The 27,987-nt window shown below is 33.9% G+C and overlaps 3 protein-coding genes and 6 non-coding genes across 9 annotated transcripts; 2 read left to right on the top strand and 7 right to left on the bottom strand.

Annotated features, from left to right (window-relative positions):
* The first annotated feature begins 516 nt into the window (after positions 1-516).
* On the top strand, positions 517-3,999 carry LOC126714295 (uncharacterized). Its single transcript, XM_050414387.1, has 7 exons — positions 517-1,193; positions 1,459-1,544; positions 2,390-2,468; positions 2,592-2,651; positions 2,784-2,905; positions 3,137-3,208; positions 3,667-3,999. Exons 1-7 carry the CDS (start codon positions 762-764, stop codon positions 3,767-3,769), a joined length of 954 nt encoding a protein of 317 aa, XP_050270344.1. The 5' UTR covers positions 517-761; the 3' UTR covers positions 3,770-3,999.
* Positions 4,000-16,518: 12,519 nt separating this feature from the next.
* On the bottom strand, positions 16,519-20,529 carry LOC126714294 (histone acetyltransferase type B catalytic subunit). Its single transcript, XM_050414386.1, has 10 exons — positions 20,359-20,529; positions 20,136-20,177; positions 19,068-19,177; positions 18,834-18,902; positions 18,642-18,680; positions 18,482-18,558; positions 18,276-18,372; positions 17,777-17,858; positions 17,505-17,665; positions 16,519-17,375 (listed from the first exon to the last, which is right to left on the bottom strand). The coding sequence occupies exons 1-10, from the start codon at positions 20,435-20,437 to the stop codon at positions 16,734-16,736; spliced, it is 1,398 nt and encodes a 465-aa protein (XP_050270343.1). The 5' UTR covers positions 20,438-20,529; the 3' UTR covers positions 16,519-16,733.
* A 2,965-nt stretch (positions 20,530-23,494) lies between these two features.
* LOC126714293 (60S ribosomal protein L28-2) lies at positions 23,495-27,289 on the bottom strand. The gene is made up of 4 exons (XM_050414385.1): positions 27,154-27,289; positions 26,848-27,020; positions 26,580-26,743; positions 23,495-23,880 (listed from the first exon to the last, which is right to left on the bottom strand). Exons 2-4 carry the CDS (start codon positions 26,993-26,995, stop codon positions 23,740-23,742), a joined length of 453 nt encoding a protein of 150 aa, XP_050270342.1. The 5' UTR covers positions 26,996-27,020; positions 27,154-27,289; the 3' UTR covers positions 23,495-23,739.
* Positions 24,452-24,542, bottom strand: LOC126716199 (small nucleolar RNA R24). Its single transcript, XR_007652018.1, has one exon. It is a non-coding gene; the product is annotated as a small nucleolar RNA R24 (small nucleolar RNA).
* LOC126716298 (small nucleolar RNA R24) lies at positions 24,764-24,856 on the bottom strand. The gene has a single exon (XR_007652100.1). It is a non-coding gene; the product is annotated as a small nucleolar RNA R24 (small nucleolar RNA).
* Positions 24,982-25,072, bottom strand: LOC126716198 (small nucleolar RNA R24). Its single transcript, XR_007652017.1, has one exon. It is a non-coding gene; the product is annotated as a small nucleolar RNA R24 (small nucleolar RNA).
* On the bottom strand, positions 25,676-25,767 carry LOC126716197 (small nucleolar RNA R24). The gene has a single exon (XR_007652016.1). It is a non-coding gene; the product is annotated as a small nucleolar RNA R24 (small nucleolar RNA).
* LOC126716297 (small nucleolar RNA R24) lies at positions 25,986-26,077 on the bottom strand. Its single transcript, XR_007652099.1, has one exon. It is a non-coding gene; the product is annotated as a small nucleolar RNA R24 (small nucleolar RNA).
* Positions 27,290-27,319: 30 nt separating the features above from the next.
* TRNAP-UGG (transfer RNA proline (anticodon UGG)) lies at positions 27,320-27,391 on the top strand. The gene has a single exon. It is a non-coding gene; the product is annotated as a tRNA-Pro (tRNA).
* The last annotated feature ends 596 nt before the right edge of the window (positions 27,392-27,987 follow it).

Raw genomic sequence — 27,987 nt, 5'->3', positions numbered from 1 at the left:
ATGAAGCAGAACTTCTTGCTTGCCGAAGAGCCATAGAATTTGCTATGTATGCTTGATTTTTGAGGATAATAATTGAGGGGGACAACATTAATGTTATTCATGCCATCTCTTCTTCAGTGGAAAACACTTCACCATTTGGTAATGTTGTGGATGATATTCGACATTTGATGTGGTGTTTGCAATGGTTTAGTATTTGCTGTATTAGGAGGGGTGCGAATCGAGTAGCACATACTTTGGTCCAATATGCTATAAATAATTTTGATAAGGATGTATAATACTGGATGGAGGACTCTCCCCCACTAACAATGGATGCTTTTTTTTTTTGATCATGACCTTTCACTTATTTAATTGAATAAATAGTCCATTTTCAAAAAAAAAAAAAAAAATTCATTAATCTTTATTAAATTAGTCCAAATTGTAAAAAATAAATTTATTAAAACCACTTAAAAAAAATGATCATGCGCAACGCATGTACTCGCGGACATTAAAACAATAGACTTATTATTTTATTTTATTATTTTGGTGCAGTCCTTGATAAGTAACTCTGGAGTCTGAACCTCCACGAAGGTTGAGTCTCTCTTTACAGTCTTACTCTCTTTAGCAGCTATGAACAGAGAAGGTGCGAGTTAAGGAAGAAAGCAGTGGAAAACACTAGCCTTCCACACACACAACTACTCTCCTGTTGCTACCATACGCCGTTCCTCTCCAACTCCAACCTTCCAAACCTTTTTTTTTTTTTTTTTTTTTTTTTTAAGCAAAGCATGCTAATCCTACACTCCTGCGCACCATTTCCTCAACCGCCAACCATTCTATGCCCCAACTTTTCCCTCCAAAACAACCGCTTCGCGCCATTTTTGTTGACCGTTAAGCTTTCGAATCCGAGCTATGCTCGAACCAAAACGTTTCTGTGTAAAGCTAATGCCAGTCGAAGACAGAAATTAAATACCCACAACTTGCAAAGAGAAATTGAAGAAGAAGATGATGAATTTGAAGATGAAGATGAAAATGAAGATGAAGATGAAAGTGAAGATGGAGATGGAGATGGAGATATAGATGGAGATGAAGATGAAGATGAGTTTTCAGCTTGGGGTAGATTTAGAAGGAGAGAAGAAGAGAATGACTTCGATCGAGACCCCGAAATTGCTGAAATTCTTGGTCATTCTGTGGACGACCCGGAAAAGTTTCGGTCAAAAGTAAGCTATGCATTGTGAAAACTTATTTTGAGGAAAAAATTTCACGGGTTTTTGTTTTTTCACCTTAAAGATTTGGTTTTTAGTGTTGGTTTTATGTTTTAAGGGTGAATTATTACATGGGTGTTTTTGTGTTTTGGTATTTGTATTCTTGGAAATGTTTGACAGGGATTGTTTTGAGGGGATAGCAGATATGGTATTGTGGATTTTGGGGTTTTTGTGTGTGTGTGAGAGAGAGAGAGTTGAAATGGGGTTTATTGGATTGCAGATGAAGGAGAGGTTGAAGAAGAAAAGGAACAAAATATTGCAGGCAAAGGCTGGTTCAGCAAAACCAATGAAAGTGACATTCAACAAGTAAGTTTGAATACATGGGAACATTAATTATGTGGTTATGCTATTGCAAATTTAGTGGTACACAAGGTAATGGTGATTTTGTGCTAACTATGCACACATGATTGCTTTCCATAAGATTTGTGTAATATTTCCAGTCTGTGTTGGCAGCTTAGCGCTGAATTGTTTAAAAAAAAAAACCACCTTTTGTGGGCAAGCAAACCAAATTGAGGAGAGGATACTAGGAACACAAGCTCTGAAAGTATATTGATGTCACTGCCCATTTTGTGAGGCTCTGGAAGGAGACAAAAAGGGATTTGATTGGTTCATTCTACATAATAATGTATGGAAATTGGGAGCCAGAAATTTGGGGTATCACAAATGAAGTTATCCATGAAAATGCTTGAAATTATTAATAACCAGTGACATTGAATTACTGCCATCATGTAAGCTTATAATAGGCCATTCCAGCCAAACATGTTTTCTCCAAACAAACCATTTTAAAACTGGGCTTATTCAATCCTTGTTGATTGATAATTGGTAGGATTGGATTTATTAAGTCATACTGATAAGTTGAGTACATAAACGCTTTTGCATACACCATTTATGGTTGTGCAGTCCATCATGTTTGTCAGTTGAACAAAGTTTCCTCAAGGTCAGCTGAACCAAGTTTTCTTGAGGGCCAAAAGTTCTTTAACTGCCTTTTTTAGATTCTTGGACTCAATATCTTCCATCAACTTCTTTTCTTTTTCATTTTTTAACTGAAGACAAATGAAATCTTCCATCAACTTCTAATCATGGAGTTATTACAACACTTACATATCATTTCCTCCTTCATAAACTTACTCTTTGACAGCTGGTGCTTCCAGATTCAAATACTCAGACTCATACATATGGCTCGAATTCTACAACAATCCGTTGGAGAAAGATATTACTTTAATTTGTGATGTACGTGACTATTCTCTAACTTAACAATAACCTCTCTGCAAGATGAAGTTAATGACTTTATTTTTTGTTCTTTTAGTATCCTGGTTTGAAGTCCAGTGACTTAATTGATATGTTTGTTTGTAGACCATTCGATCATGGCACATAATTGGACGTCTTGGCGGATGCAATTCTATGAATATGCAGGTAAAATTTCATCTTCATAAAATTTTGATCCAGATACTTGTCATAGCCCCACCATATATGGAATGCAAGTTTATTTCCAATAGCCATATGGGTTCTTTGTTACTCACACAATGCACAATGTCATTCCTGCAGCTGTCACAAGCTCCTATGGATAATAGACCAAGTTATGATGCTATTCAGGGAGCAAACACAACACCAACCGCGTTTTACAATATTGGGGATCTTGAGATTCAAGACAACTTGGCACGAATCTGGTGGGGACCGTTTTAAAATTCTAAATAATGGATGCAAGTTTTCTCTATATCCTTGATGATGCTCAATTTACATGTGCTGATTTTTGTGTGTGGGTGTGTATAATTTCAAAGGGAAGTAGATGCAGATTAAGGCATTACATATATTATACATGCACACACAATACGTGCACACAACCACACACAAACGGAAGATTGATGATTATTCCTCATAAATCTGATAATTTTTTACAGGGTGGATATTGGGACCAGTGAGCCATTGCTTCTGGATGTTTTGATAAATGCATTGACACAGATAAGCTCCGAGTAAGCTCAGCACATCTCATTTCTTTTCAATTTTTTTGTTAGTTTTATTGACTCAGTTATTATTATTAAAGTTTGGACTGGAAATAATTATCTTCCTGCACGCAATCCTTTGAACCCCACTACAAATAAGAAATTAGTTTCTACGAAATAGAAATTTCAAGAGAATGATAGTTGCAGATTTCCAAATACTGATTAATTTGTCTCTACATTTCTGAGTGTTTTTTTTTTTTTTTTTTTTTTACTTAGGAATGTGTAGTTAGATATACGCATATGCATATGCTAACAGCTAGGATTGCTTTGTTCTCTCTTTCAGCTCCTTAAATGGTCTTGCCTTCTTAGATAAGTTTTGTTTCTGATGTTTGTCTGTTGGTTTTTTGGCCGTATTTTTGTGTGTACTTAAAAGGTTCTTATGTTCTATCTCAAAAAAGCTTCTTACCCCTTTACCTTTCATTTAACAGCATGGTTGGAATTAAGCAATTGACATTTGGTGGATCTGAATTTGAGAACTGGAAAGAGAACTTGAAATCAGAGGATGCAGGTTACAGCGTACACAAGATTTAGCATACTTGCTGTACACCCAGGGAAATGTTGATGAAATGGCTACATTCTTCACTTGCTTAATTTCTTTGCCAGTTCTAAAGGGCAAGGACTGGGTGCAAACAGTCTTGAATGCAAATATTATAGACCATAGAGTGCTGGTTTTAGGCACATGTACCTGTGTTGTTGAGTGTAGAAATGTATATTTCAGACTGGTAGATCAAGAGGAGGCACTAAGGGAAGGCATTTAAATTGGTTGCAGTCTTATATCAATTGATGAAAATTTTCCCATTTCACTTTCCTGCTAGGACAGTGTGCATGAGCATTGAAGGTAGTAAGTGTCCATGAGGACATCACATGCACACTTTATTTGTAAGAGGTTAATGTTTATTACACACTCGCCGTTGCACACTCATCATAGTATCATACACACTGCCACGTAGGTTGAAACCGTAGCGTGTATGGAGTATGCAATGATAAATGTGTAATAAGATTTCCGTTTGCAAAATTTGCAGCACACGCTCCCCCAACTGGCTACTTCCATTCCTGAGCACATAAAACATGTAGACACGCTGAAAGGGTCTAGCCATAGGAAAGCAAATTTCAAATTTCACACCTGATAAACATTGTTTTTATAGCAGGCGTAAAAAAGGCATACAATGTGGGTTGTAACTGTGAAGAGGTTTGTGCTTTTTGCTGATTCTCTTGGCGTGGTTGCCATATCTTCAAGAGCCCTCAGTGAGCAACCTGTGAACCAAGCTGTATTAAAATTATATATACTACCCAATATATAATTAGACTACAATCCCACAGCTAACCTTTTTTCCACACTCCACTCTCAAAAATTCCCAAATCAATGAAATCTAACTCAGATTTAGACAGTTGACTCAAAGAAACTGCATAACCCAACTTAAGGCTGGCTGGCCAGCCTCTAAAATGCTTTGCAACTACCCTTAACACTTCACATCTCACTCAGGACAACCACAAATAATCAGCTCCCCCTTCTCCTATTTGGCTATGGTGCCAATCGTCCATAAACGAGCATTACAACATCAAATTTCCTAGAATCTTTAAAAAACAAAAACAAAAATCAACAATTTATAGGAAATGAAACCAACATTTATCACATTAACTAACTTATGAAAGGCCAAGAGCCTTCTACAAAGACGTTTAGGATTCAAATCTTCCTCTCTTGTTGTAACTTTCGAATTATCCACACACACACAAAAAAAAACTTATGAAAGGGAAAAATATGAAAACTAAACTCATCTAATTTATAACCATTTAATCCCTAAAGTTTTAGATTGCCAAGACTCAAACACTAACTAGTATAACTTATTTTTTAGGGCCTGTTTGGAATGGAGGAAGACAGAGAGAAGAGGAGAGGGGAGGTGGTTGGAATGTTCTCCTCCATCCAAAGATAAGGTTAGATTATACAGACAGAGATTTCGTTACTTATTGGTTCGAGAGGGGATGAACTGTGGGTCTGCACTTTTGATAACTTCAATGTCCCCATTCCAAGTGTTTTTTACTTTGTTTCAATTTCTAAAACAAACTCGAATTCCCTTTCTTGTCTTGGAGTTTGGTCGGAGTTGATTGTGGAATCATTGCACATCACTCCTTGCTAGGTTAGGCCTGTTTATGCCGCACTATTACCACTGACTTATACTTGAACCCCATATGAGAGAGTCTATTTAGTAAGCCTAACAATGTCATAATAATGTATAGACCCATATCACAAACATGACCTGTAAACACCCCATTTTACAACTTGCATTTAACCAATATTAAGGGTAAAATAGTAATGTTGCAACAAGAGCATGATCATAATTTCAATAGGTAGATCTTCAGATTTGTGATACAAAACAAATATTGATGCCCTAACGATCACAATGGTATGTCATGGGCTTTGATCGGACTACCTGATCAAAAGTTATTATACAAACAATTTTCAAAGATCGTGGCTCACCTACATAATGGGTCCGATCACGTCCTATTTTAAACACTTAATTTTGATCGGTTCCAACAAGAACTAATTTAAAATTAATTAAGTGTGAATTTTGATTGGATTTCATTTTATTTTTTTAAGAAATTAAAAAAAAAAAAAAAGTTTTCCTTTACGGCATCTTATCTGCTCTTTTGAAAAACAATTTGGATAGAGAAAAAAATATGATCCATGAAAATTTTCAAAAATAACAGAAAATGCTAAAAAAAAACGTTACTATTTTCAGTGGCAATTTGAATTGCATTTTTAGCCTAGAAAAATTGAAATTTGGTTTTCTCTATTTCTAGAAAAGTTGTAGAGAATTGAATTTCCTTTCATAAAAAACCAATCCCAAATCATTTGGAATTTTAAGCAGAAAGTTACAGCCAAAATAAGAAACAGGTGCAGAAGTAACACAAATTCAGCATCATCTTCAACTTGCTTTCAAAATTTCAAATGGGGATCAACACCAAATCTGTTCAAGTTTATCTAATAGGCTTATCCCCTCCCTTAGCTTCAGAAGAAAACTTTTGAAAAACAAGTTGGATAGAGAAACAGATACATTCTATGAAAAATTTCAAAAAAAAAAAAAAAAAACAGAAAAATGCTCAAAAAACGTTACTATTTTCAGCAGCAACTTGAATCTCATTTTTGGCCTGGAAAACGTTGAAACTTGGTTTTCTCTATTTCTGGATAAGTTGTAGAGAATTGAATTTCCTTTCAAAAAACACCAATCCCGAATCAATTGTAATTTTGAGCAGAAAGTTAGAGCCAAAATACGAAACAGGTGCAGAAGATAACACAAGTTCAGCATCATCTTCAACTTCCTTTCAAAATTCAAATGGGGATCAACACCAAATCCGTTCCAGCTTATCTAAACAAGTTTATCTCCTCCCTTAGCTTCAGAAGAAAGCTAATAACTTAGGTTTAAAGCTAAGCCAGCCCTTCCCCTATAAATAGAGAAGACCTCTTCCATTTTTTGCACCACATTCCCTCTGGAGGGCTAGTGAGAAAGCAGAAAAGAAAAGCTGTAGGTAACCATTGTTCTTACTTTGGTTGTAGTTTAGTACTTCCTTGCTTTCTTCCTAGCCCTTTAAGTGATCACTTCCCCCTTTAATTTATGCTCTATGCTGGTAAGTAGTTAATTATGTTCTTTGAATTTCTGCACTAATTTAGTTTAGGCTGTTTTTAACATTAAAATACTTGTCTTATTTTGTCCTTCGTATTCTAAATTTCGTGGAGTCATGCTTGTTTTAATACATGGTTATTTTTTTGATTCTCATGTACTGCTTCATTCATGGTATCTTATTCCTCTCTTATAATTTTATGTCTTCTCATATGCCACACACTTCAATGTAATCCCTTAATGTAATTCAAATTTTTGAATACTATCTCATGATATCTCACATGCTTAATGTATATTGTCTTTCACACCTATATTTTTTATGCTTTGTTACCACATGCTTAATGTTTGGTTTTCTTCATAAAAGTCAGATTGTTGCTTGTTAGGGAATGTCCTAATCTTTGTAGTTCTCCGTGATTAAATCTTGAATTGCGTGATCACATCTTAGTTTGCTTTCAACATGACAAATGTATTTATTCTTAGTCATATTATCAGATTTTTGTTTGCCTTCACGTGACTTGAATCTTTGTTTGCTTACATATGCTTTGTTGCTCAACCTTGATTTTCTTCACATGCTGAATTTTAGATACTGAATTTTTAGCTTTCCATCTCAAAATAGCATGACATATATTTTTGGTTCTCTTCACCAACAATTGAGACATGAACATGACATCATTTTCTGACTTTCCTTTAAAAACTTTAGACGAACCTGTCTAGATTTTTTTTAGTTTCTCCACATGCTTGAATAAATGCTTCCAAGTCATTATCTGTTTCTTTCAGATATGCTTGGATGAACATGCCTATATATCTCATTGATATTCCTTTTACATGCTTAGATGATCACTTCTAGGCTAATGTGCAACTTTCTCTTGAATGCTTAGATGAACATGTCTAGGTAGTTGTTTTACTTTTTTTAAATGCTTAAACGAACATGTCTAAGTATTTTGATTTTCTCTAGATGAACATGTCTAAGGGAATTTTCTTTACTTTTTTTTTCACAATTGCTTGGATGATCAAATATGCTTAAATATTTTGTTTTTCTCTTTGCAATTGTGTGGATGACAAATAGCATGACAATTCTTTGTTTTCCTTCACATGCTTAGATGAACATGTCTAGGCTATGAATTCTCTGTTTTACATTAATTTCTTGGATGAACATACCATTACTTTCATGCTTTCTTTACATTTATATTGTTATCTAACAAATTTCACTTTTTGTTTCTCTTTACATTAAATTCCCCAACACATGTTTGTTTACAATTCTTGCAAATTTACATGTTTATGTGATATATTATTTGCATTTGTTTGACATGACATGATATTGGCCACCTTAACCTAAGAGATTGGTTTTACCGGGCGAGATGGGTGCTTAATCCTTCCCATCTCATAAATTAGCCTTCGAACCAAGATCAAAGGTTTTAGACTAGGCTCTTGTGTATGCAATTTTACATTTTTTAGAATGTAACATGGAAACAGAGCAATGTAATTTACTTTCTAAGATTGTATCTAGGACCAAAAAAGCATTGTAAATTTTGTTAAAAAATTGATGTAAATTGTCATGTATATTAATACAACAGAAGCATTTTTTTATAGAAAAGGTTTTCTTATTTTTCCATTTAAATTAAATAAGTGGCGACTCCATGCAAAACCCTCGATCTAGGGGGGAGTACATTTTGCAATGAATTCGATATTTTGAGCATCACGATCCCACCCATTCGCATGGGTTAGGCCCAATTTGAGAAAAAAATTGGCAAGCCGGGGTCGCGGTCGCTTACAAATGTCGAATTCACTATAAAATGTACTCCCCCTTAGATCGAGGGTTTTACATGGAGTCGCCACTTATTTAATTTAAATGGAAAAATAAGAAAACCTTCTCTATTAAAAATGCTTATGTTGTATTATTATATATGACAATTTACATCAATTTTGTAACAAAAATTTACAATGCTTTTTTGGTCCTAGATACAATCTAAGAAAATAAATTACATTGCTTTGTTTCCTAATTACATTCTAAAAAATGTAAAATTGCATATGCAAGAGTCTAGTCTAGAACCCTTAATCTTGGTTCGGAGGCTAATTTATAAGATGAGAAGGAATTAAGCACCCATCTCGCCCGGTAAAACCAGTCTCCTAGGTTAAGGTGGCCAATATCATGTCATGTCAAACAAATGCAAATAATATATCACATAAACATGTTAATTTGCAAGAATTGTAAACAAGCATGTGTTGGGGAATTTAATGTAAAGAGAAACAAAAAGTGAAACTTGTTAGATAACAATGTAAATGTAAAGAAAGCATGAAAGCAATGGCATGTTTATCAAAGAAATTAATGTAAACAAAGAATTCCTAGCCTAGACATGTTCATCTAAGCATGTAAAAGAAAACAAAATCGTCATGTTATTTGTCATCAACATAATTGCAAAAAAAAGAAAATTTATTTTTAGGCCTACCAATCATCCAAGCAATCATGAAAAGAACAAAGAAAATCACCCAGACATGTTCATCCAAGTATTTAAGTGAAAACCATAATATTAATTAGAGCTGTTCATCTAAGCATCCAAAAAAAAAAAAAAAAAAAAACCACTACCTAGACATGTTCATCTAAGCATGTTATGAAAAGCAAATAATAACTTAGAAGTGTTTATCCAAGCATGTGAAGGAAAACAAAGAATTGTCATGCTATTTGTCATCCACACAATTGCAAACAAAAAACAAAACATTTAAGCATATTTGATCATCCAAGCAAATATGAAAAAAAGTAAAAGAAAAATCCAATAATGCCCATAGAACCTAAAAAACGACCGTAATGCACCTTAAACCAAAATTACCAAAATACCCATGAACCTTTAAAATTACCGAAATGACCCTGAAACCTTAAAAAATTTTGAAATACCCTTGAAACCTATAAAATGACCAAAATATCTCATTAAACTTAAAAATGACCAAAACACCCCCAAAACCCTCAACAATTATCGAAATACCCTTAGAACCTAAAAAATGATCAAAATACCTTTAGAACCTAAAAAATGATTGAATGACCCTAAAACCTTTAAAAAAAAAAAATGTTTGAAATTACCCTAAAATATAAGAAATGATTGAAATAACCAAAAAACCTAAAACAATGACCAAAAATACCCCATAACACTTGAAAATTACCAAAATACCTTCGAACCCCTTTAAAATTACCATAAGACCCTTAGAACCTAAAGAATAACTTAATGACACTAAAACCTAAAAAATGACCAAAAATGACCCCATAACCTAAAAAATTACTTAAATTCGTTTAGAACCTAAAAAAATGTCCGTACTTTTGTCACATTCGGTGGTACTCTAATTTTTTTTCTCACATTTGACAATTTCATCATCACATTAGGCAATAACATCACAACTGATTGTACTTTTGTCACATTTGGTGGTAACATTATTCTTTTCTCACATTTAATGGTTCTAACGTCACATTGGGCAGTACCAAATCACATATGATCATACTTTTGTTATATTCAATAGTTCTATTATTTTCTTCTAAAAAAAAAAAAACAATAGTTCTATTATTTTTTAGTCACATTAGGTAGTACCAACATCACATATGACTGTACTTTTGTCGATTCATAATAATCTTGGTAATAATTAAAATGTTAACAATGAATTTTCCCAAAATAGTTTTTAAACTTGAAAATGAACAAAAATACCTGGAAATTAAGGATTTCAAAAAATAGTCCTAAAAATATATAAAATTACTAAAATACCTCAATGCCTCAAATAATACCAAAATACCTTCATTAACCTATAAAATGACTAAAATACATTTTTAAACTTTCAAAATTAATAATAATAAAAACACTGAAAATGAACAAAGTAGCGCTAAAAATACCTAGAATGATTAAAATACTAAATATTTTGAAAATGACCATAATAACATCAAAACCACTTAATTTGATCCAAAATACCCATTTGGTATAGCAGGTTACCTACTAGTGAGTACCGTACCCCCTCAAAAAAAGGGGGGGTACAGTAGAATTTTGGATTTTGGCCATGTTAGAGTGATATCTTGGATTTTTTTTAGTGATTGTAAAGATATTTTGATCATGTTAGATGTTTTCAAGACAACTTGGTGATTTTTGACATCTCATGGGTATTTTAATCAAACACATCTCAGCTTTTTTGGTGTCTTTATGGTGTTAAATTTTCTCAATGAAAAAAAAAGGTGACCGAAAGCAAACGTTATTTGTTAGGAAACATTTGCTTCTCTAAATGATTCCAAAGAAGCTATATATTTAGACCATACAATTATGTAACTGTGAACTCTAAAGAAGAAGAAAAATTGAAACCTAAAACAATTTAGGCCTCAATGTGTTTTCTTGAAGAACTTGAAATTGAAACCTAAAACAAATTTAGGCCTCAGAGCGTGTTCTTGAAGAACTTGATATCCCAGATATGAAGGGAAAGAGAATGTAAAATTGAGAAGCAAATAAATTATGCATTCTCCAGATTTTGGCCATAGTGTTCTCTCTCTCTCTCTCTCTCTCTCTGCCCTTTTGTTCGAAATCTCCACCGTTTCTCGTCTCAAAATCTCAATACATCTCATCCTTAATCTTTATTTTTTCCATCAGGTTTTAACTATTGCTGTTTGGCTTTTGTATTGCTGAGGGAGACTTGGACGTTAGGGGGCAATGGCCCCCAAATTTTAAAAGAAAAATATTTATATATATATATATATATATATTATCATATACATAGGTACAAATTTTGGCAATTTTGTTTCATAAAATTACTCATTTTCCCCTAGAAAGCATACTTAGAAATAATTATAATCTAACCGGTCAAGCCAATTTACCTACAAAATCCGTACAAACCCTAATAATGTGAACCTATTCGGCACACACCTAAATTGAACTAAAACACATTTTTCTTTGTCAAATTAAGGTTTTTAGGCTGGGCTCAAAGTTTTACTATGCATTTCTTACGTTAAATCCACATTTATAGGTTGGCAACCAAATTGAGTGTGGACCCTAGTGCAAAAAAGAGGTTATTAAGCTTCTAAATACAGTATAAGTGCTTGTGGGGTGTGGGGGTCAAGGGCCGGGGTTCAAGTCTCGAGGAGAGAGTTTTACACACATATACACTTAGATTAGACTAGAGTAGAATTTATGTATTGTATAAAATATATATATATATATATATATATATATATACAGATTTAGATTTCATAAGAAAAGTCCAAGTAACTATAGTGGCATCATCAACCACTGTTAAAAAAATATTTGAAACTTTTGAAGTAGGAGTAGAATAAGGACTCCACACATCCACATGAATCAAATTAAAAGCATGTTCAGATAAGCTATTGAATGGAAAAGGTAATTTTATTTTTAGCCAAAGGACAAACAATACGATCTTTATTACAAGAATTCTGCAAAATATGTAGAACATGGCCTAATGAATGAAGTGTAGAATCAAAAGGATGGCCACAATCTTTTTTACAAGAATTTTACAAAATAGGTAGAACGTGGCCTAATGAACGAAGCTTAGAATCAGAAGGATGGCCTAATTGTGATCTATAGACAGGAAGTCATCAAGGAAAGAAGAAACTTGAGACAGTAAGAAGCAAGAAAAACAAGACAACAAGGATGTGATTTGGTAATAGTGCTAATTGATCCTTGAGAAAATATTTCTCTAAGGTCATTTCAAATCTCCAAGTTTGTATCCACGTAAATGATGCTAGCTTGAATTCTTGGTGAAACTGCATTTATAATCCATGTTCCTACCATGTTATTTGCTCAAATCCAAGCTTGAATCTCAAATGGAGTTTTCCTCAAATGAGATGAGAGTGTGAGTGTTCCATCTATAAACCCCAATTTGTTTTTGGAAATCAGGGCTTTCCTAATTGATCGGGTCCAAGCTAGATAGTTTTCATCAACTAAGGGTTGAGACATAAGAACACCACCAAGAATCTCTCTATGATGCAGAAACAAAGGATCATCTGCCATGGATGAAGGATATTCAGAAGCAGAAGTGTTGTTTGTGACAGCAGCCATTGATGGAGTTCAAGTTTTTGAGAGAGAAAAAACACAAACTTTGAAAGAGAAAATAAAACCCCAAAGGCTTCTAGAAGCTTCGCTCTAATACCATATCAAAATATGTGTTTTGTAAGTGATTTGAAGACTACTCAATGTTCAAGATTTGATTCCAAAATAACTTTAGAAGATTCAAGTCTCTAGAATCTTGACACATGGTCGATTTATTGAGAGCACGACACATAATTTACTTAAGTCGATTGATCGAGAATTGTGATCTTAAAACCCAAATCAAACCATCAAGTTATCCAAACTCTAGGATTGCATGACCTAATTCCTATTCATCACGAAAGAATTCCCTCATAAACCTTAACTTGTTATTAGTTTCCTCTAATATCTCATTAATTTTCTTTGTAAAAAAATTAATTCAATAACTTTTTATTAGTAATCTATTTTATAGTTAAAATAAAAAGAGAGTAAGAGTGATGTAGTGATATGATCATATTATATGTGTTTACAAATTTGAAAATTGCATGACATTGGTATAGATAGACATAATTCATGCCTACTCAATCATGCAAATATCATTTTGATAAACTAAAAATAAAAATATCCTCATTATTAGTTTCATTTTTATTTTTATTTTTTTGCTCTTTCCTATATGAAATGTGCCTTATTCTAAAAATTCATTATTGGCAACTTCGTTTTGGTATGCCATTTTTGACAAAGTTAAAGAGAATTTTTCATATTATCATGATTATAAAATAGGAGTAACATTCTCTTTGCCTTTATGAAGTTCTTAATAGATAAGACTTTTCTATTAGAGAAACAAAAATTTCATCAAACCTAAACACTCAATTCTTTTAGCAAGTTCATCTTCTACATATGATTATTTTGTTTCGTGATCTACTTGACCATTAATGGCTTCCAAAATGTGTGAGATTGAAACTTCCTAGAATTGTTTTATGGAAATCATTACAAGTCATTTTCTATACTTTCTTGGTGCTTTTGATAACTAAATAGAGCTTGAGAAGATTGAGAAAAAGAGAAAGCTAGAACTAATTTCTTTTTTTGTTTCTCAGCAACCAAACTAGACTATGCATCAACGACCTATTAATCTAAATCGTTCAATAATTCCTAATTAAAGAAGAAATGTCAAACTACAATTAAGAAAATTCATCTTTAACATGCAAGGAAAAACATTAAAAAAGATAATTAAGAATTTAAAGTTTTGAGGGAAAGAAAAGAAATACTCCCTACCACTTTGATAGGTCAAATGTCCCTCTCATTACACGTGCATCCACGTGAGTAATTCTTGAACCGACAAAGCTACTTGATTGGGACACTTGTTTTAATAATATTAGTCGCAAACTAGCACTGAGCACAAGGAAAATTAAATTTCAACACAAATGATAAATTTTGACCATTAATTTTAATTTTAATTTTTTTTTAAGTTACAAAAAATAAATAAATAAATGGTTAAAGTGCAAAATACACTTCTAAAGTTTGAAGGTCTTTGAATTTTATATCCTAATGTTTTAGAGTTTCGATTTTGCCCCCTAATGTTACATAGGGTTTGGATTGTTAATCCCTCCATCAATTTATTTTTTGGTGATGTGGATTGTTAGTGAATTGTTAGTCCTCCATCAATTTTTGGGTGATGTGTTCATTATGTTCTTTCCTTGAAATTGGGAATAGTATTGTCGAGTGAAAGAACTCATGTTGTGGAGGCATGTTCATTGCCCATCAACGCCTATTTCAATGTGATGAAGCTTCTTTGGTTGATGGGATGTGAACACTGCTAATGAGAGAGGAGAGACAGTGGAATCAGGGTTTGTTTATATGTTTGTTTTTTCCAACTATAACCACTTGGATAATATGGAATTTAATTGGTGAGGCGAATGGAGGAACACGTGTTCATTTCTCGCATGCATCAAGAACAATGCTCACAAATCTTAAAACATAGAGATGCAAGATCGTTTGACTTACAAGATAAATATGTTTAAGTTCATTATTATATTTTGGTGTAGACCAAAGCTTGGTTGTTGTCAACTATTGAGGATGCATATGACAAAGAATCTCATTTTTATATAATTTGACTTTAAAGTCATCAATTTGTTGTTCTATTTATTTTTGTTTTTATTTTAAGAAAATGCTAACAAATATCGTTAGGGCATTAGTTAATAAATATAAAAATAAAACCATAAACACTCAAATTCAACACATAACAAAAGTTTTTTTTTTTTTTTAATTTTAAGAACATGTAACAAAACATGGGTATACATAATATGCAAAGATAACTAAAACTTGTTGCTTTTTTTTTTTCTTTTTTCTTTTTATACATGTAATTGAATCCATTGAAATAATATGAAATTTTAATATAAAAAAGGTGCAAATACAAATCCATAAATAATTTTAAAAAAAATTATATAATAAGTAATCCAATTCATGATCAGATTTTCAAAAATTTCCTCAAATTATGTAACTAAAACCTATTTAACTAATACGAAAGATATAAAACGTGGGTATAAATTAAAATTCATAAATAACCAAAACTCAATTCATGGGCACAGTTTCAAGAAATTATACAATCTAATTTCAAATCTATTATAAATATTTTCTTAGAGAAGTATACATATAAGAATACTAGTCTCTATGCACGAGTATTGTGCGTGCTCAGAAACTCTTTTTTTTTTTTTTTTTTTAATTTTAAGCAGTAACTGTAATTTTTTTTTTTTTTTTTTTTTTTTTTGAACTTGTGTTTGAAAGTGATGTAGTAATATAGAGAAAAGATTTGGTAGAAAAATAAGATGAATGTAAGGAGAAATAAGGCTAAATTTTAGGAGTTCTCTTAGGTTAAAAAAATAAATAAAAAATATAAAAAAAAGACTAAATTTTAGGGAATAAAAAGATGAATGTGAAAAAGAAAAAAGAAAACCTAAATTTTAGAAGTATTCTTTTTGAATTCAAAACGATAGTAGCTAAAGGTGTTGTAGATAAATTGATTATTTATTTGACATTTATGACCTTATTTTTAAGAAAAGTTACCATTTATTAACGATGGTATTTTTTAACTACATAAAAGTCCAGTTCAAAGAAAGAAATTCTCTTATAAATAGTATAGTTATAAGAATTATAGCCAAATTGAGTCCTCATGTTCATAAGTTTGTTCACAAACACATTACTATGTTTGAACTTTTTTCGTTTAATCTAGCCTAAACTAGCCTAAACTTAAGGCTTGAATTTAGCTTGTTTTCTAAGAAAACAAACATAAACAAGTTTTTTCTAGAGCCGAGCTCAAGCTAACTATTCATAAAACAACTTGGTTCATTTACATGATTACATCCCTAGGCCAACTAGAGACTAGAGTAGAGACTATACTGGGAACGTACACAAACCAGACTCATTACCACACCTCTCTGCTCAATATAAGCACTAGAGCCTAGGAGTAACCATATTACCATATATACTCGCAATTGTTGATTATGATGATAAAAGTACTCCAATGCTTACAAGAGTTTACATGTATCCAGCCTTTGACAATGGGGTAAAGATCTACTGAAAGCATCACTTCAAAGTAAATTTGCGGCACCAAGTGTTTCTAATAAAAACCCATATTAGAGGGCTCAAAAATAGTAGTGATCAGAAGTTAGAATAGATGCTTAAATGCTCAAATTCATTGAAAAGGCGTTCTGTAAATTTTCTAAATAACAAAAGCTAAAAATTTCCCAGGTACAGCTCAGTCATTTACAGCCAAGCCTCCATCCCTCCCAAAATACAGCATCACCAAGACCTCCTATGATTGCATCATTTAATAATATGCAGGTACTTCCTAGAGACCAGAGTCCACTACAATGACTCAGCCACAATTCATACACGATGCCCAGTTACTTTCTGCGCAATTGACTTGATTTCTTTCACCCTCTCATCGACTAATTGCCGGAGCTGCTCTTCTTGATTTGTTTGATTTTCATCCATCTGAACATCACTAGCTTCACCAACCTGTGACCTATACATGACAAATGCCATCTCCTTATCGTAATCACTTGGAACTTCAATTACTCGCTTTCCGTTAGTCCCAGAGTCTTTCCCAATAATATCACCCTTCACACGGCTGGAAATGATGCTCACAAAATCCTCCATGTACTTGTCAACAGGATCAAGACCAAGATAGATTAAAACCTCCCAACAATTGAGAAACTGTTTCTTGTTGATTTTCAAACTTCTCCTGACATCATCAATTACACTTGAAGGGGGCATGAACCGGGGAATGTGGATTTTCTTTGACAGCTTTCCTTGCTTCAAACGTGAAACAGCTGTACTAACTGCATGCTGGATTGGATCAAAAACAAGCAAGTGTGATAAGTCAACACAGGTGCGCACATGCTGGAAATAGTCCAATGGCTCTTCAACTGTCAAGTCGTAAACATCTTCAGACACTGCAACATCATTAAGCACCTCCATAAGGTAACGGCCATAACCTTTGTGTTGGTAAGGAGGCAATACCAATATCTGCAAAAGGCAAAATTGGAATTTCTAAAGATATGAATATAGATTCAGATAGTATTCATACAAGGGAACCAAAATTAGATTTTCTAAGTGTGTCAAGCCAGTAACTAACAAGAATAAAGGAGAGTATACCTGACCAAGTCGCAAGCGAGAACTGTCTGGATAATGGTAAAAACGATAAATAGCTGAAAAACCAAGCACTCTACATTGAATCTCGCCCTGCTGATCAGGTTTCTTCTGAGTCAGGACATACAACTCCCAACTTGGATCACTAACATCAATAGGGCTGCTACCTAATTCAGAAGGCTCAAAGTTAAAAATGGAATCTATACTTTCAAAATGCAACCAAAGAAAAGAAGGAGGGAAAATAGAATGTTTCAACAACAAAACAAATGAGTGCATACCATCAACAAGAAGAAGAACAAGAGGTATCAAGCGACTGTAAAGGTGCCCAGCAGCTGTCTTGCCCACCACCATGCGAACAACCTGACCCAGAAGAGCACATCAACCATGGTACTCAGTTTCAAAAATTCGACTATGCACATTCAAATACAAGGAAAAGGAGCATGAAAAAGGAACTGATCTTTACAAAATCCTCTTTTACCTAACTACTAATACCGCCAACAAGGGATCTAAAAGAAAAGACGATAACTTTTCAACATGCAGTCGGCCATGGCAAGCCTTCTACAACATGTATACAGTATGGTAAGCTTATTTTTTTTAGCAAAACAAGTCAATAAGAATAAGTCATCCCATACGGATCCTAAGAAAATTTTTGACAACTTAATGGTTCAAGTCACAAAGCCCCCAGTATTTGACAGAAAACCATATCCAGTGGCTTTCTAGACAAGCAACTATCATTTTCACTATGATACTAAAACCAAAGCTTTATGTGGAAAGCACCTCAACATCAGAAATAGCTGCTTTATCACTATTACAATCAGTGACACGTCCATTTGAGGCTTTGAGCTTCAATATCTCCCCGCTTGAGATCATGGATCTGTAACCAGTTAAAGGTGAACATCAGAACACAAGAAACAACCAACCTGACACTTCATTGAGAAAAAAAAACAGGGTAGATTTCTAGATGTGGGCAAAGTACAAGGTACCCGATGAGATTACTCCCTGTTGAAAAGGCCTGAAGAAAGTCAACTTTACTCTCAACAAGAGTCTCAGCAAAAATTCTCTGCAGAACATGACAAATGAATGAGCAGAAATATAGGCATAATAAGTAAAAGGGACAGTTTAACATGGGCAATTAATGTATACCTGAAGAGCAGCTTTCAGATCTGTGATACCTTTTCCTCCCTTAAAACAAATAAAAGCAATTAATAAATGTGGTCAAAAGGACAACCAAATTTAACTCTTTTAAGGACAAAGTCTCGACTCTATGTAACAGGTAATGGAAATACATAACAATCTTGACTTCCTAGTAGACCAAGGATGAATGTCAGTACTTACATCTGATGTGCTCTCAAATGTAATATCAGCATATGCATGAAATGATATGCTGCTAACCCATATGGTAATCTGCATAAAATGTATCAAACAAGACGCATTAGTGAATTTCTTTTTTGTACAGAATTAACCATTATGTTTATATTGTTAAACAGCATAACATTGTTTTTACATCATTAGCCCCTTGAGCAGCAAGTAAAATTCAGGTAAGCTTAAATTTGCTACAATTTTAATTACCTTCAAGCCTTGGTAACCATATATCTTCCCATCCTCATCAAAAAAGCTATTTAAGTCAACTGGGTCGATGCAAAAACTATCTGGAGAACCCACTTCCTCTTTGCTAGAAACTATTGACACAATGCACTCCAACATAAGCTCAACATATTACAAAGAAAAATTATAGTATATAATGAAGAATATATATATATATATATATTTTTTAATCTGTAGCTGCCTATCTAATAAGTTTATTAAGATAAATTGGATGATTCACTTGCTAAGAATCAAGACTAAGTTCAAAATCATTACTGTTATAATACAATCAAGAACCATGACAGGGAAGTCAGGTTCTTCTCCACAGTTTATGCAGTAAGTTAAAACGTTAAACAAGCAGCTGTGCAGTAGAAGTAATGAACATACACAAACACACATGCTTGCACGCACAAGCATTAACTGATTGCATAATGACACATGCACAGAAGTGTTAACTAATTGCAAATCGACACATGCACATGAGCACTATACAGTGGCACATTGCCTATCCTTTTAGACTAAGCAAACAGCACAGAAAAATTTCGCCAGAAAACCATTAAAAAAAAAAAAAAAAAGATATTGCAAAGAACAAGGTCATATTCATAACCAGACATTGCATTTACGAACTCTTTACGATTCACTTAGGCAATGCAGGATGACTTAGCAAGCTCAGATTCCAGGTTCTCAAAAGACCAAGCTATCTTCAAAGAACCTCAGTTCACACAACTCTAGTATAAACCCCAGCATAACTTGACTATTTAAGAGAAACTTAAATCAAGATTTTGTTATTTACCATTACTTCCTTGTTGACTCTATTGAGAACACTATCTCAAACCCAAAAAAAATATTCAAAGGTACCAACTTTAAAATTTTCCCACATTTTCTCACCAACCAAACAGGGCAATAGAGAACCCAAACATGCCTTTTAACTTCTAATGCAAGCAGAACATAACAATCAACCAATAATAAACTTAACAAACATTAAAAATCAACATAACCCAACAAAAAATTCAACCTAAAAAAACAAATTAATACTCAAAACCTAAATCATACCCAGGTAAACCTTAATGCAATCTTTGGCCTCAATTCCAGAATCTGAAGCAGACCCACATGAACAAACACAAAGGAAACAGCATTAGTAAACTAAAAATGTGAAATTGCTTCCAAAAAATAAAACACATAAAAACGAAAACAAAAAATCACAGAAATGAAAGCTCAGTGAAGTATCGGAAATTGAATAAAATTGGAAGCTTGAATCGGAGCTGAGATGACTCACCCAAGTTGAAGAACCCGACCCGCCTTCGTTTCTTGGGCTCGGCGGTGGGATCGGCAGTGGATTGTTGCTTCTGACCCATTTGGGTTTTTGGGGATTAGGGTTTTTTTTAGAGCGGGAAATGAGAGCAAGAGAGGCGGGAAATTATGGTGTGTACGAACTGTTGGGGAAAATAGATTTGGGGCTTTATATATAGAAGAAGTTGAAGATGTATATCACGTGCATTGCACGTGATATACAAAAAAGTATGTGGCCCTACATACATGTTAAGGCCCTGTTGGACTAGCCAGCCAGTTAGGCCCAAGTGAATTAGGGGTTTCAATTTCATGCTATTGTACAAGAAATGTGGCTTTTTAAGCAATCCAAGAGTTTGGGAAAGTCTAATCTAGGTTTTGTCCAATTAGTTTTTAGTTTTTATTGGATAGCAACTTGGTTAAATCTTAGTTTTGAAGTATAAAGAATGTTAGGTGTCTTTGTTTTATTAGATTCATGGTTCTATAGGCTAGTTTATGGGTGCTATTATTATGATTTTAGACAAGTGAAATATTTTATTATTTTCATCTTATGTCATATGTTGTTTTGGTTGTGGATTTTAGACATTAGACAATTCTTTATTATGTCGTCCTTTTTCAGTAGGCCAAACCTAAAGCAAATGAGTGGATGAAGGAACAAATGTCAAGCTAATACAAATTGGTTGAGTTTTCTGGAAAAGGTAACCGTGGACTAATTCAACTCTAGTGGGCTTTATGGAAAACATTGAAGAGAGGTTCAAAGACACTCATCTGAGATGGAGTGGATTTGTTGCTCTAAGAGACCAAGAGAGATGAGAGACCGAGAGAGATGAACAAAGTGAGATGAGACAACCCCTCACATGAGGTCTGAAGCCAAGAACTAGACGAAAGAGAAGTTCAAAAGAGACTCACCTGAAGTGAAAGACTGAGAGGTGAGAGAGATGAAGTTTTGTGAGATGAGTATGGGGTTTTCTTGCTTCTATTGTTAGAGTGAACTTAGTGAGTTCTATCTACTGCCTCAAATAGCCGTTGGGCTTCATTACTTCTTTTTGACTTGATAGAAACAACTTAGTTGTGTGGGTCCCACTTTTCTGTGTGTCATTATTATTTTGCGATTTAATTCACTTTCCTAATATTTGAAAACTCTCAAAATTTGTTCTAATAACTCACTACTCATTCTCAATTTTGTTGAGTGATGAGTTATGATAATTGAGAACAAAAATCAAACCAAACAAGAAACTAGTAGGTGGTGGAACCCATGAAAAACAAGAAATGAGTGATGGAAATTCCTAAACCAAGTCACCCAAAACGAAGTTACTTTGGAGATATGTGATAATAATGATTTATGGCAACTCTTCAATCATGTTTTCACCCTCAAAGTGGAACCTCCTCAAAAACCAAAAAGATAAAAGCATCAAAAAATTAGATTGGTGTGGATCAAATTATGAGGGCAATTTAGGATGTTGCTTCAACAATGAGACGAAAATTCAACACTTAAAAAGAAGTAAATTTAGTTTTGAAAGGAGCTTAGCACATCTTCCAATTCTTGAATAATAAGAAGTGTTTCATCTCTTGGATGACATAGGAATCACAAACAACTTATCTCCTTCCCATTACGTTCTTTTAGATTGGAAACGACGATCTATTATTTCACTAGTTTACAGCAAACCTATTATTTTACTAGTTTACAACAAATGGCAGATAGGAAACCCATAAAAAGATTTCCAAAATAAAGGGTGCATTAATTATTGGTCACAATTTTGCTATTTTGTGGCAATGGTGACCACAAACCCAATTTTGTTATTTTGTTCAATTAGGGGATTGAACAAATATGGCTTAAAGCATTCACATTGAGTTTTGTATAATTTCTCAATTTCGCATCTCCAAAAAATCACTTTTTCTATTTGAACAACTCCCTTTTAAAACACATCATACATCTCATTCGTTATTTTTGAAGTACATCTTATTAAAATAATCTTATAATCTTTTTTCCTTTCCCAAAAACACACCCTTCAGAGATTAGAAACCCACCACAAAAACACACTGGTCTTCAATCAAAGAATCAGAAACCCACAACCTCAACCCAATTAAAAACCATCGATCTTCCAGACCCAAAATCCAAACCCTAAGTCTTTTGATTGTGACGGTAGATGTACTAATCCTAGAGAATGTTTCTTACTATAGGATTTATAGGTCATCAGTTTAAATTTTGCTAATGCAACTCCGTTTGCTTTGTTTGACTTGTACATAATAAATGGCAAGAGTACACAACCTGACCTTCCCATGAACCCCTTAAGAAAATGGTATGGAAATCGAAAGCAGGATAGGATCTCAGAGAGACTCGGACGATTTGGTACAGCCAACGTCAAGCTTTACGAACCAATCAACTTTAAACCCATACTATACCTTTCAACCTCTGTTTGTGTTAGGTATTCTAAGTACAAGAACCTTGCAGCAACAGTAGAGACCCAATTAGAGATAAAACTCAAACGTGGAACACAAATGAATTCCAATTCAATTGAACTTGGTGACAGAGAAATGTGGAAACATTGCTTTACCTCCACAATTTTCATCGTAGAAGCCAACAGCGGGTTGACTGTCCAACTTGGACATGCCAAATCATTCCCTTGCATAATAATGGTTAAAATTGTTGTCCATCATAAGTGACATTAATAATTGTTCCATGCAGAAGTGACACTACATAAATCACATTTTGCTACCTAAATAAATTGTAATTTGTGTATCATTGATGAGAGAACACATATCCATGTCAAAAGCTTTTGGCTGGAGGGGTGTAACTGCTAATGTTGGCTACGAACTGTCTCGAACGAACATCTTGCGTTGCTTATGACTGCATCAATGCAATCCAAGTCATCTTGTGACAAACAAAAAAGCTGGGTACCATGAAACCCAGTGCCATAAATTTTCAGAGCGTGGATATGTATGCAATCGCAGGAGCTCCTAACCTACCAATCAAACCACATTCTACAGCTCACCTCATTACAAATGACAAAGCTGGAATGCACAATTCGGTTGCAGGAATTGTGTGCAGGTTTGAACCATCATTTCACGCTAATGTATTGATATGAATTCCATATCAATCACTAGCAGCATTGACAAAGCAACACTAGTACACTCACTACAAAATTACCAATAACGTTTCAAAAAATTACATAGTAAGTCGAAGCATAACAAACTAAGGCCGTACTAGGTCAAAAACTGGGTTTCCCCTTTTTGGTCAAGGGGTAGGTCTTTTGAATACATTCAGATGATTAATATAGATGAAAATTTTAACTCTTTCGTTGAGACTGAAGAGAAACTAAGAAAGACCACCAAAGAAATACAGCAACACAACTCGGTTCCCTAGCATATCTCACTTCCTACCAGGGGTCCTAACAGCCTGCCTGTTCTTCTTCTTGGGACCAGACTTTGTAACCCTAAGGCTCCTGTGAACAGCACTAAGCCTTGCAAGAGCTGCCTTCTTCAAATCTGGCCTGTAGTAATTATTAGAAACCTGCAATCATTGGCAAGCAACCAACTTAGAAAGTGTTGACATTTAGACAAAATATAAAGTCATTCTTGAATGTGTAATAAATAGTAAAAAGTCAAACACATCACTTTTAAATGCACATTTTGGAAAACAAACTTCAACCCATGCAATTCAAAGTACATGGAAACATGCAATGAAAACATCAATTCCGAAATTCAATTTGACATATTAGGTACTAGCAACAATGAAAAAAAATGCTGAAAGTCAGTTCTTCAACTTCTAGGCATCAAATTCAAACAAAATTCTAAGACATCAGAGATTTGTCAACAAAAGAAAAAGAAAAGTGACATGATCAAAGTCAATACTCATCTATGCCTCATTTACAGCACAAAGAAATTTATGGGGTTAATAATGAGAATCCATATTAACAGCAGAACTTGGAGAGAATTAAATGCTTCCTTTTACATATACTGAATCACTTTCAACTACAAGTATTCCAACCACACCCCAAGCATACAGAAATTACACAGTTTAGCACTTGACAAGAAAGCTCAATGCAAATAACTGATGGTTATACATCCTGCTCAAAACGGAGATCGCTCAGAGCCAACGTAACAAGTGCATTTCATTGAAAAGTCCAATTGCTAGCAGGATTTTCTTACATGTTAGCTGCTCATCACTGCCTGACTGATAAATTTACCAGTCATTAACATGATAAAAAAAATTGAAACTCAGATGATTCCACAAACAGGAAATTTCCAAGAAACAAAATCTGAACTGACTATTTCTAACCACACCCCAGCATACAGAAATTACACACCATAACACTTGACAAGAAAGCTCAATACAAATAGAACTGTTAGGTCATATTGGCACCTCTCAAAGCGTAATACATCTTGGCCAAAAGGGAGCTCAGAAGCCAAGCGTAACAAGTGAATTTCATTGAAAATTCCCATTACTAGCAGGATTTTCTTACATGTTAGCTGCTCATCACCGCTTAACTAATAAATTTACCAGTCATTAACATACTAAAAAAATTGAAAATCATAGATGATTCTTCAATGAACGGGAAATTTACAAGAAATCAAATTTAGACTGACAAAGCATGAACATCTTGGTCAAAAGGGAGCTCAGAAGCCAAGCGTAACAAGCAAATTTCATTGAAAACCCCATGCTAGCAGGATATTCTTACATGTTAGCTGCTCATCACCGCTTAACTAATAAATTTACCGGTCATAAACATACTAAAAAAATTGAAAATCAAATTAAGATACTTCAAAGAACAGGAAATTTTCAAGAAATCAAATTTGGACCGACACCCCCCCCCCCCCAAAAAAAAAAATCACCATAGAAGCAAAACAATCAACACATACATCAAAGATCACACACATAACTCAAAACTAGTTACTTATCCAAATCATTCTACGGTGCCAAATAATTGTTTGAATAATGGTTAACAAATTAAATTCACTATTTCCTATGACCTTAAGCTTTCGAAAGAAGAGAGATTTTATACTGGTATCAGAGCCACTTGAATTGAAACCCTATCTCCATTATACCTCACAATTGAAGTTGGAAGGAATAATGATATTTAGGAGAAAATTTTCTAAACAACAATCATTGACAGAATTCTAAGCTAAATCCAATGGCTACCTAGCTTAAAAAAAAAAAAAAAAAAAAAGCTGAACAAGGAGAAAGTAAGGCTTAAAAAAACTATACCCCGCCAAATAATTCTTGAGACACATACACTAAAATAAAACAAAACTCAGTAGGTCACATAGGCCAACACTCTCAAAGCATAATACACCTAGGAAAAAAGGGAGCTCAGAAGCCAAGCGTAACAATTGCATTTCATTGAAAATCCCACTGCTAGCAGGGTTTTCTTACATGTTAGCTTATCATCACCGCTTAACGAATATATGTACTAACCATTAACATACTATATTAGAAATTTAAAATAGTGGCCAATTCTTCAAAGAACCAAAACTTTTCAGTAAACCAAATTTAGAGAGACTGCCCCCCAAATCACTGCAAAGAACTAAAACAACAATTGAAACATACATTAAAGATCACACACATAACTCAAAACAAATTACTTATTCAAAGCATAATACACCTGGGTGAAAAAGGAAGCTCAGAAGCCAAGCGTAACAAATGTATTTCATTGAAAATCCCACACACAGCAGGATTTTCTTATATGTTAGCTGATCATCACCGCTTAGCAAATAAAAGCACCAGTCATTAACATTCTAAAAACGAAATTTAAAATAGTGGCTTATTCTTCAAAGAACCAAAAACATTTCAGGGCATCAAACCACTGCAAAGAACTAAAACTACAATTGACACATAAATCAAAGATCACACACAAAACGCAAGGAAAAAATACTTGCATAATTAATCAATTTTTATTCTGGGTACTCACCCAATAATCATTAGAATAATGTCAAGTGATTGCAATCACCATTTCCTCCATCAAAGGAAAGACTTTCACAACAAGTGGAAGTTTATTTTGGCATTTCAAACACTAAAAATTCTATGTGGTGGGTCCCAAGCAGATTTGAAATCCTTTCATTCCCATTAGTATTGCCAAGCAAACACTTACACCCAACAAATAAAAAAGCAATATTTTGCAGCAAACTAATTGAAATGAACAACAAGATTAAGAGCAAAGTCCAGCTAATTAAATTCAAAGTCAAGATTCAATTACAGAACTGTAAGTATACCTGATTGGTAACAGCCTTAGCCATACGAGGGAACTCCTTCCTCATGACCGACTTGTGAAGTATGGCCGCCGGCTTGTTCTGCTTCTTAGTCTTCGTGGTCGCCAATACCACCGACAGATCTTTGCCACCTGGCTGAATCGTCACCGTCTTTCGGTTCGCCAAACCTATGTATCATCATCATCATCATCATCTTATTATAGATATAGTAAGTAGTAAAAATTCACATACATAGTGATTGAAAGAAAGAAAGAAAAGAAAAGAGAGTTACCGGAGTACTTGTAGGAGTTGAGGTTGAAGAGGTTGTTGGGCTCTTTGCTGAACTGGACGCCAGCGTTGCCACGTCCGAACTCCTTGACGAGGAAACAGTTGTTCTTCTTCACCATCTCCCATATCAACTGCCCTGGAACTGTCGCCATTGCTACCTTTTACCTTGCCTGTACCCTTTTTTTTTCAAAACAAACCGAATACATTAGATCAAGATCGTGTAAATGGAAATAATTCATGGGATGGGAAAAAAGTGAATCGGAAATGAGAGAGAGAGAGAAGAGGGATCCGAGTGATGAGGAAGACTTACGATTTTAGGTCAGAGAGAGAGAGAGGGGTTTACGAGGGCTCGGCTGAGAAGACAGAAGGTTGATTTTATACACCTTTGCAAAACCCTAGAAGGAGCTGAGACTGACTGGGGAAAAATATGTTGTGCGTATATATATTTATTATCAATGGGAATGTACTTCAAGCAAGGGCGTTTGGTCTAGTGGTATGATTCTCGCTTTGGGTGCGAGAGGTCCCGAGTTCGATTCTCGGAACGCCCCCTTTTATTTTTTTTTATAGTTTCCGTTTTTTACTTATCATTTTTTACCCGCTCCATTGGTCTGAAAAATAAATTTTTACCGGTTGCTTTCTCTTTCACATACTTTCTATTTCAAATAAAACCAATGAAAATTTCATAACAAATCTCAAAAAAAAAAAAATTCTCCAAAAAATAAAAACTAAGAAATAAAATTGTATTAGATACTCTCCGTACAATTTTATTTCATAACAAATCTAAGAAATAAATTTTCAAGTAAATTGGAGAGGAAAATTTTCATTTTCACATGGTTGTTATATATATCCATACACCTCTTTATGTTTCTTTATCCAAATTTGTTAGTATTATCCATTTCTTCCTGCAATTTTTTTTCCTTCCAAATTCTCTTCCAACCCACTACATGACGATTTACAAAACCATCCAAGTGTATTATTTTAAATAAAGTCACATGACTTTATGAATAAAACTACATATGGGTGATTTTTTCAACCGCCACACGATAAGTTGGAGCCTGGAGGAAGATTCCTCTAGACTGATTTGGAGGTAAACTATTTCCATTAAGATTTTATACAACATATAATTCCAATGAAAATGACAATG

The sequence above is a fragment of the Quercus robur genome, chromosome 2, assembly GCF_932294415.1.
Source record: "Quercus robur chromosome 2, dhQueRobu3.1, whole genome shotgun sequence".
In the NCBI taxonomy this organism is placed as follows: Eukaryota; Viridiplantae; Streptophyta; class Magnoliopsida; order Fagales; family Fagaceae; genus Quercus; species Quercus robur.
This window is presented reverse-complemented; position numbering and strand designations above follow the sequence as displayed.

Coding starts and splice junctions, on each gene's coding strand:
- LOC126714295 (XM_050414387.1), top strand. CDS start 762: ATGCTAATCCTACACTCCTGCGCACCATTTCCTCAACCGCCAACCATT. Junction 1,194..1,458: donor CGGAAAAGTTTCGGTCAAAA/GTAAGCTATGCA, acceptor ATTGGATTGCAG/ATGAAGGAGAGGTTGAAGAA. Junction 2,469..2,591: donor ATATTACTTTAATTTGTGAT/GTACGTGACTAT, acceptor GTTTGTTTGTAG/ACCATTCGATCATGGCACAT.
- LOC126714294 (XM_050414386.1), bottom strand. CDS start 20,437: ATGGGTCAGAAGCAACAATCCACTGCCGATCCCACCGCCGAGCCCAAG. Junction 20,178..20,358: donor GGTCGGGTTCTTCAACTTGG/GTGAGTCATCTC, acceptor GGTCTGCTTCAG/ATTCTGGAATTGAGGCCAAA. Junction 19,178..20,135: donor TTGCATTAAGGTTTACCTGG/GTATGATTTAGG, acceptor TTGTGTCAATAG/TTTCTAGCAAAGAGGAAGTG.
- LOC126714293 (XM_050414385.1), bottom strand. CDS start 26,995: ATGGCGACAGTTCCAGGGCAGTTGATATGGGAGATGGTGAAGAAGAAC. Junction 26,744..26,847: donor CAACTCCTACAAGTACTCCG/GTAACTCTCTTT, acceptor GATGATACATAG/GTTTGGCGAACCGAAAGACG. Junction 23,881..26,579: donor CTAAGGCTGTTACCAATCAG/GTATACTTACAG, acceptor CAATGATTGCAG/GTTTCTAATAATTACTACAG.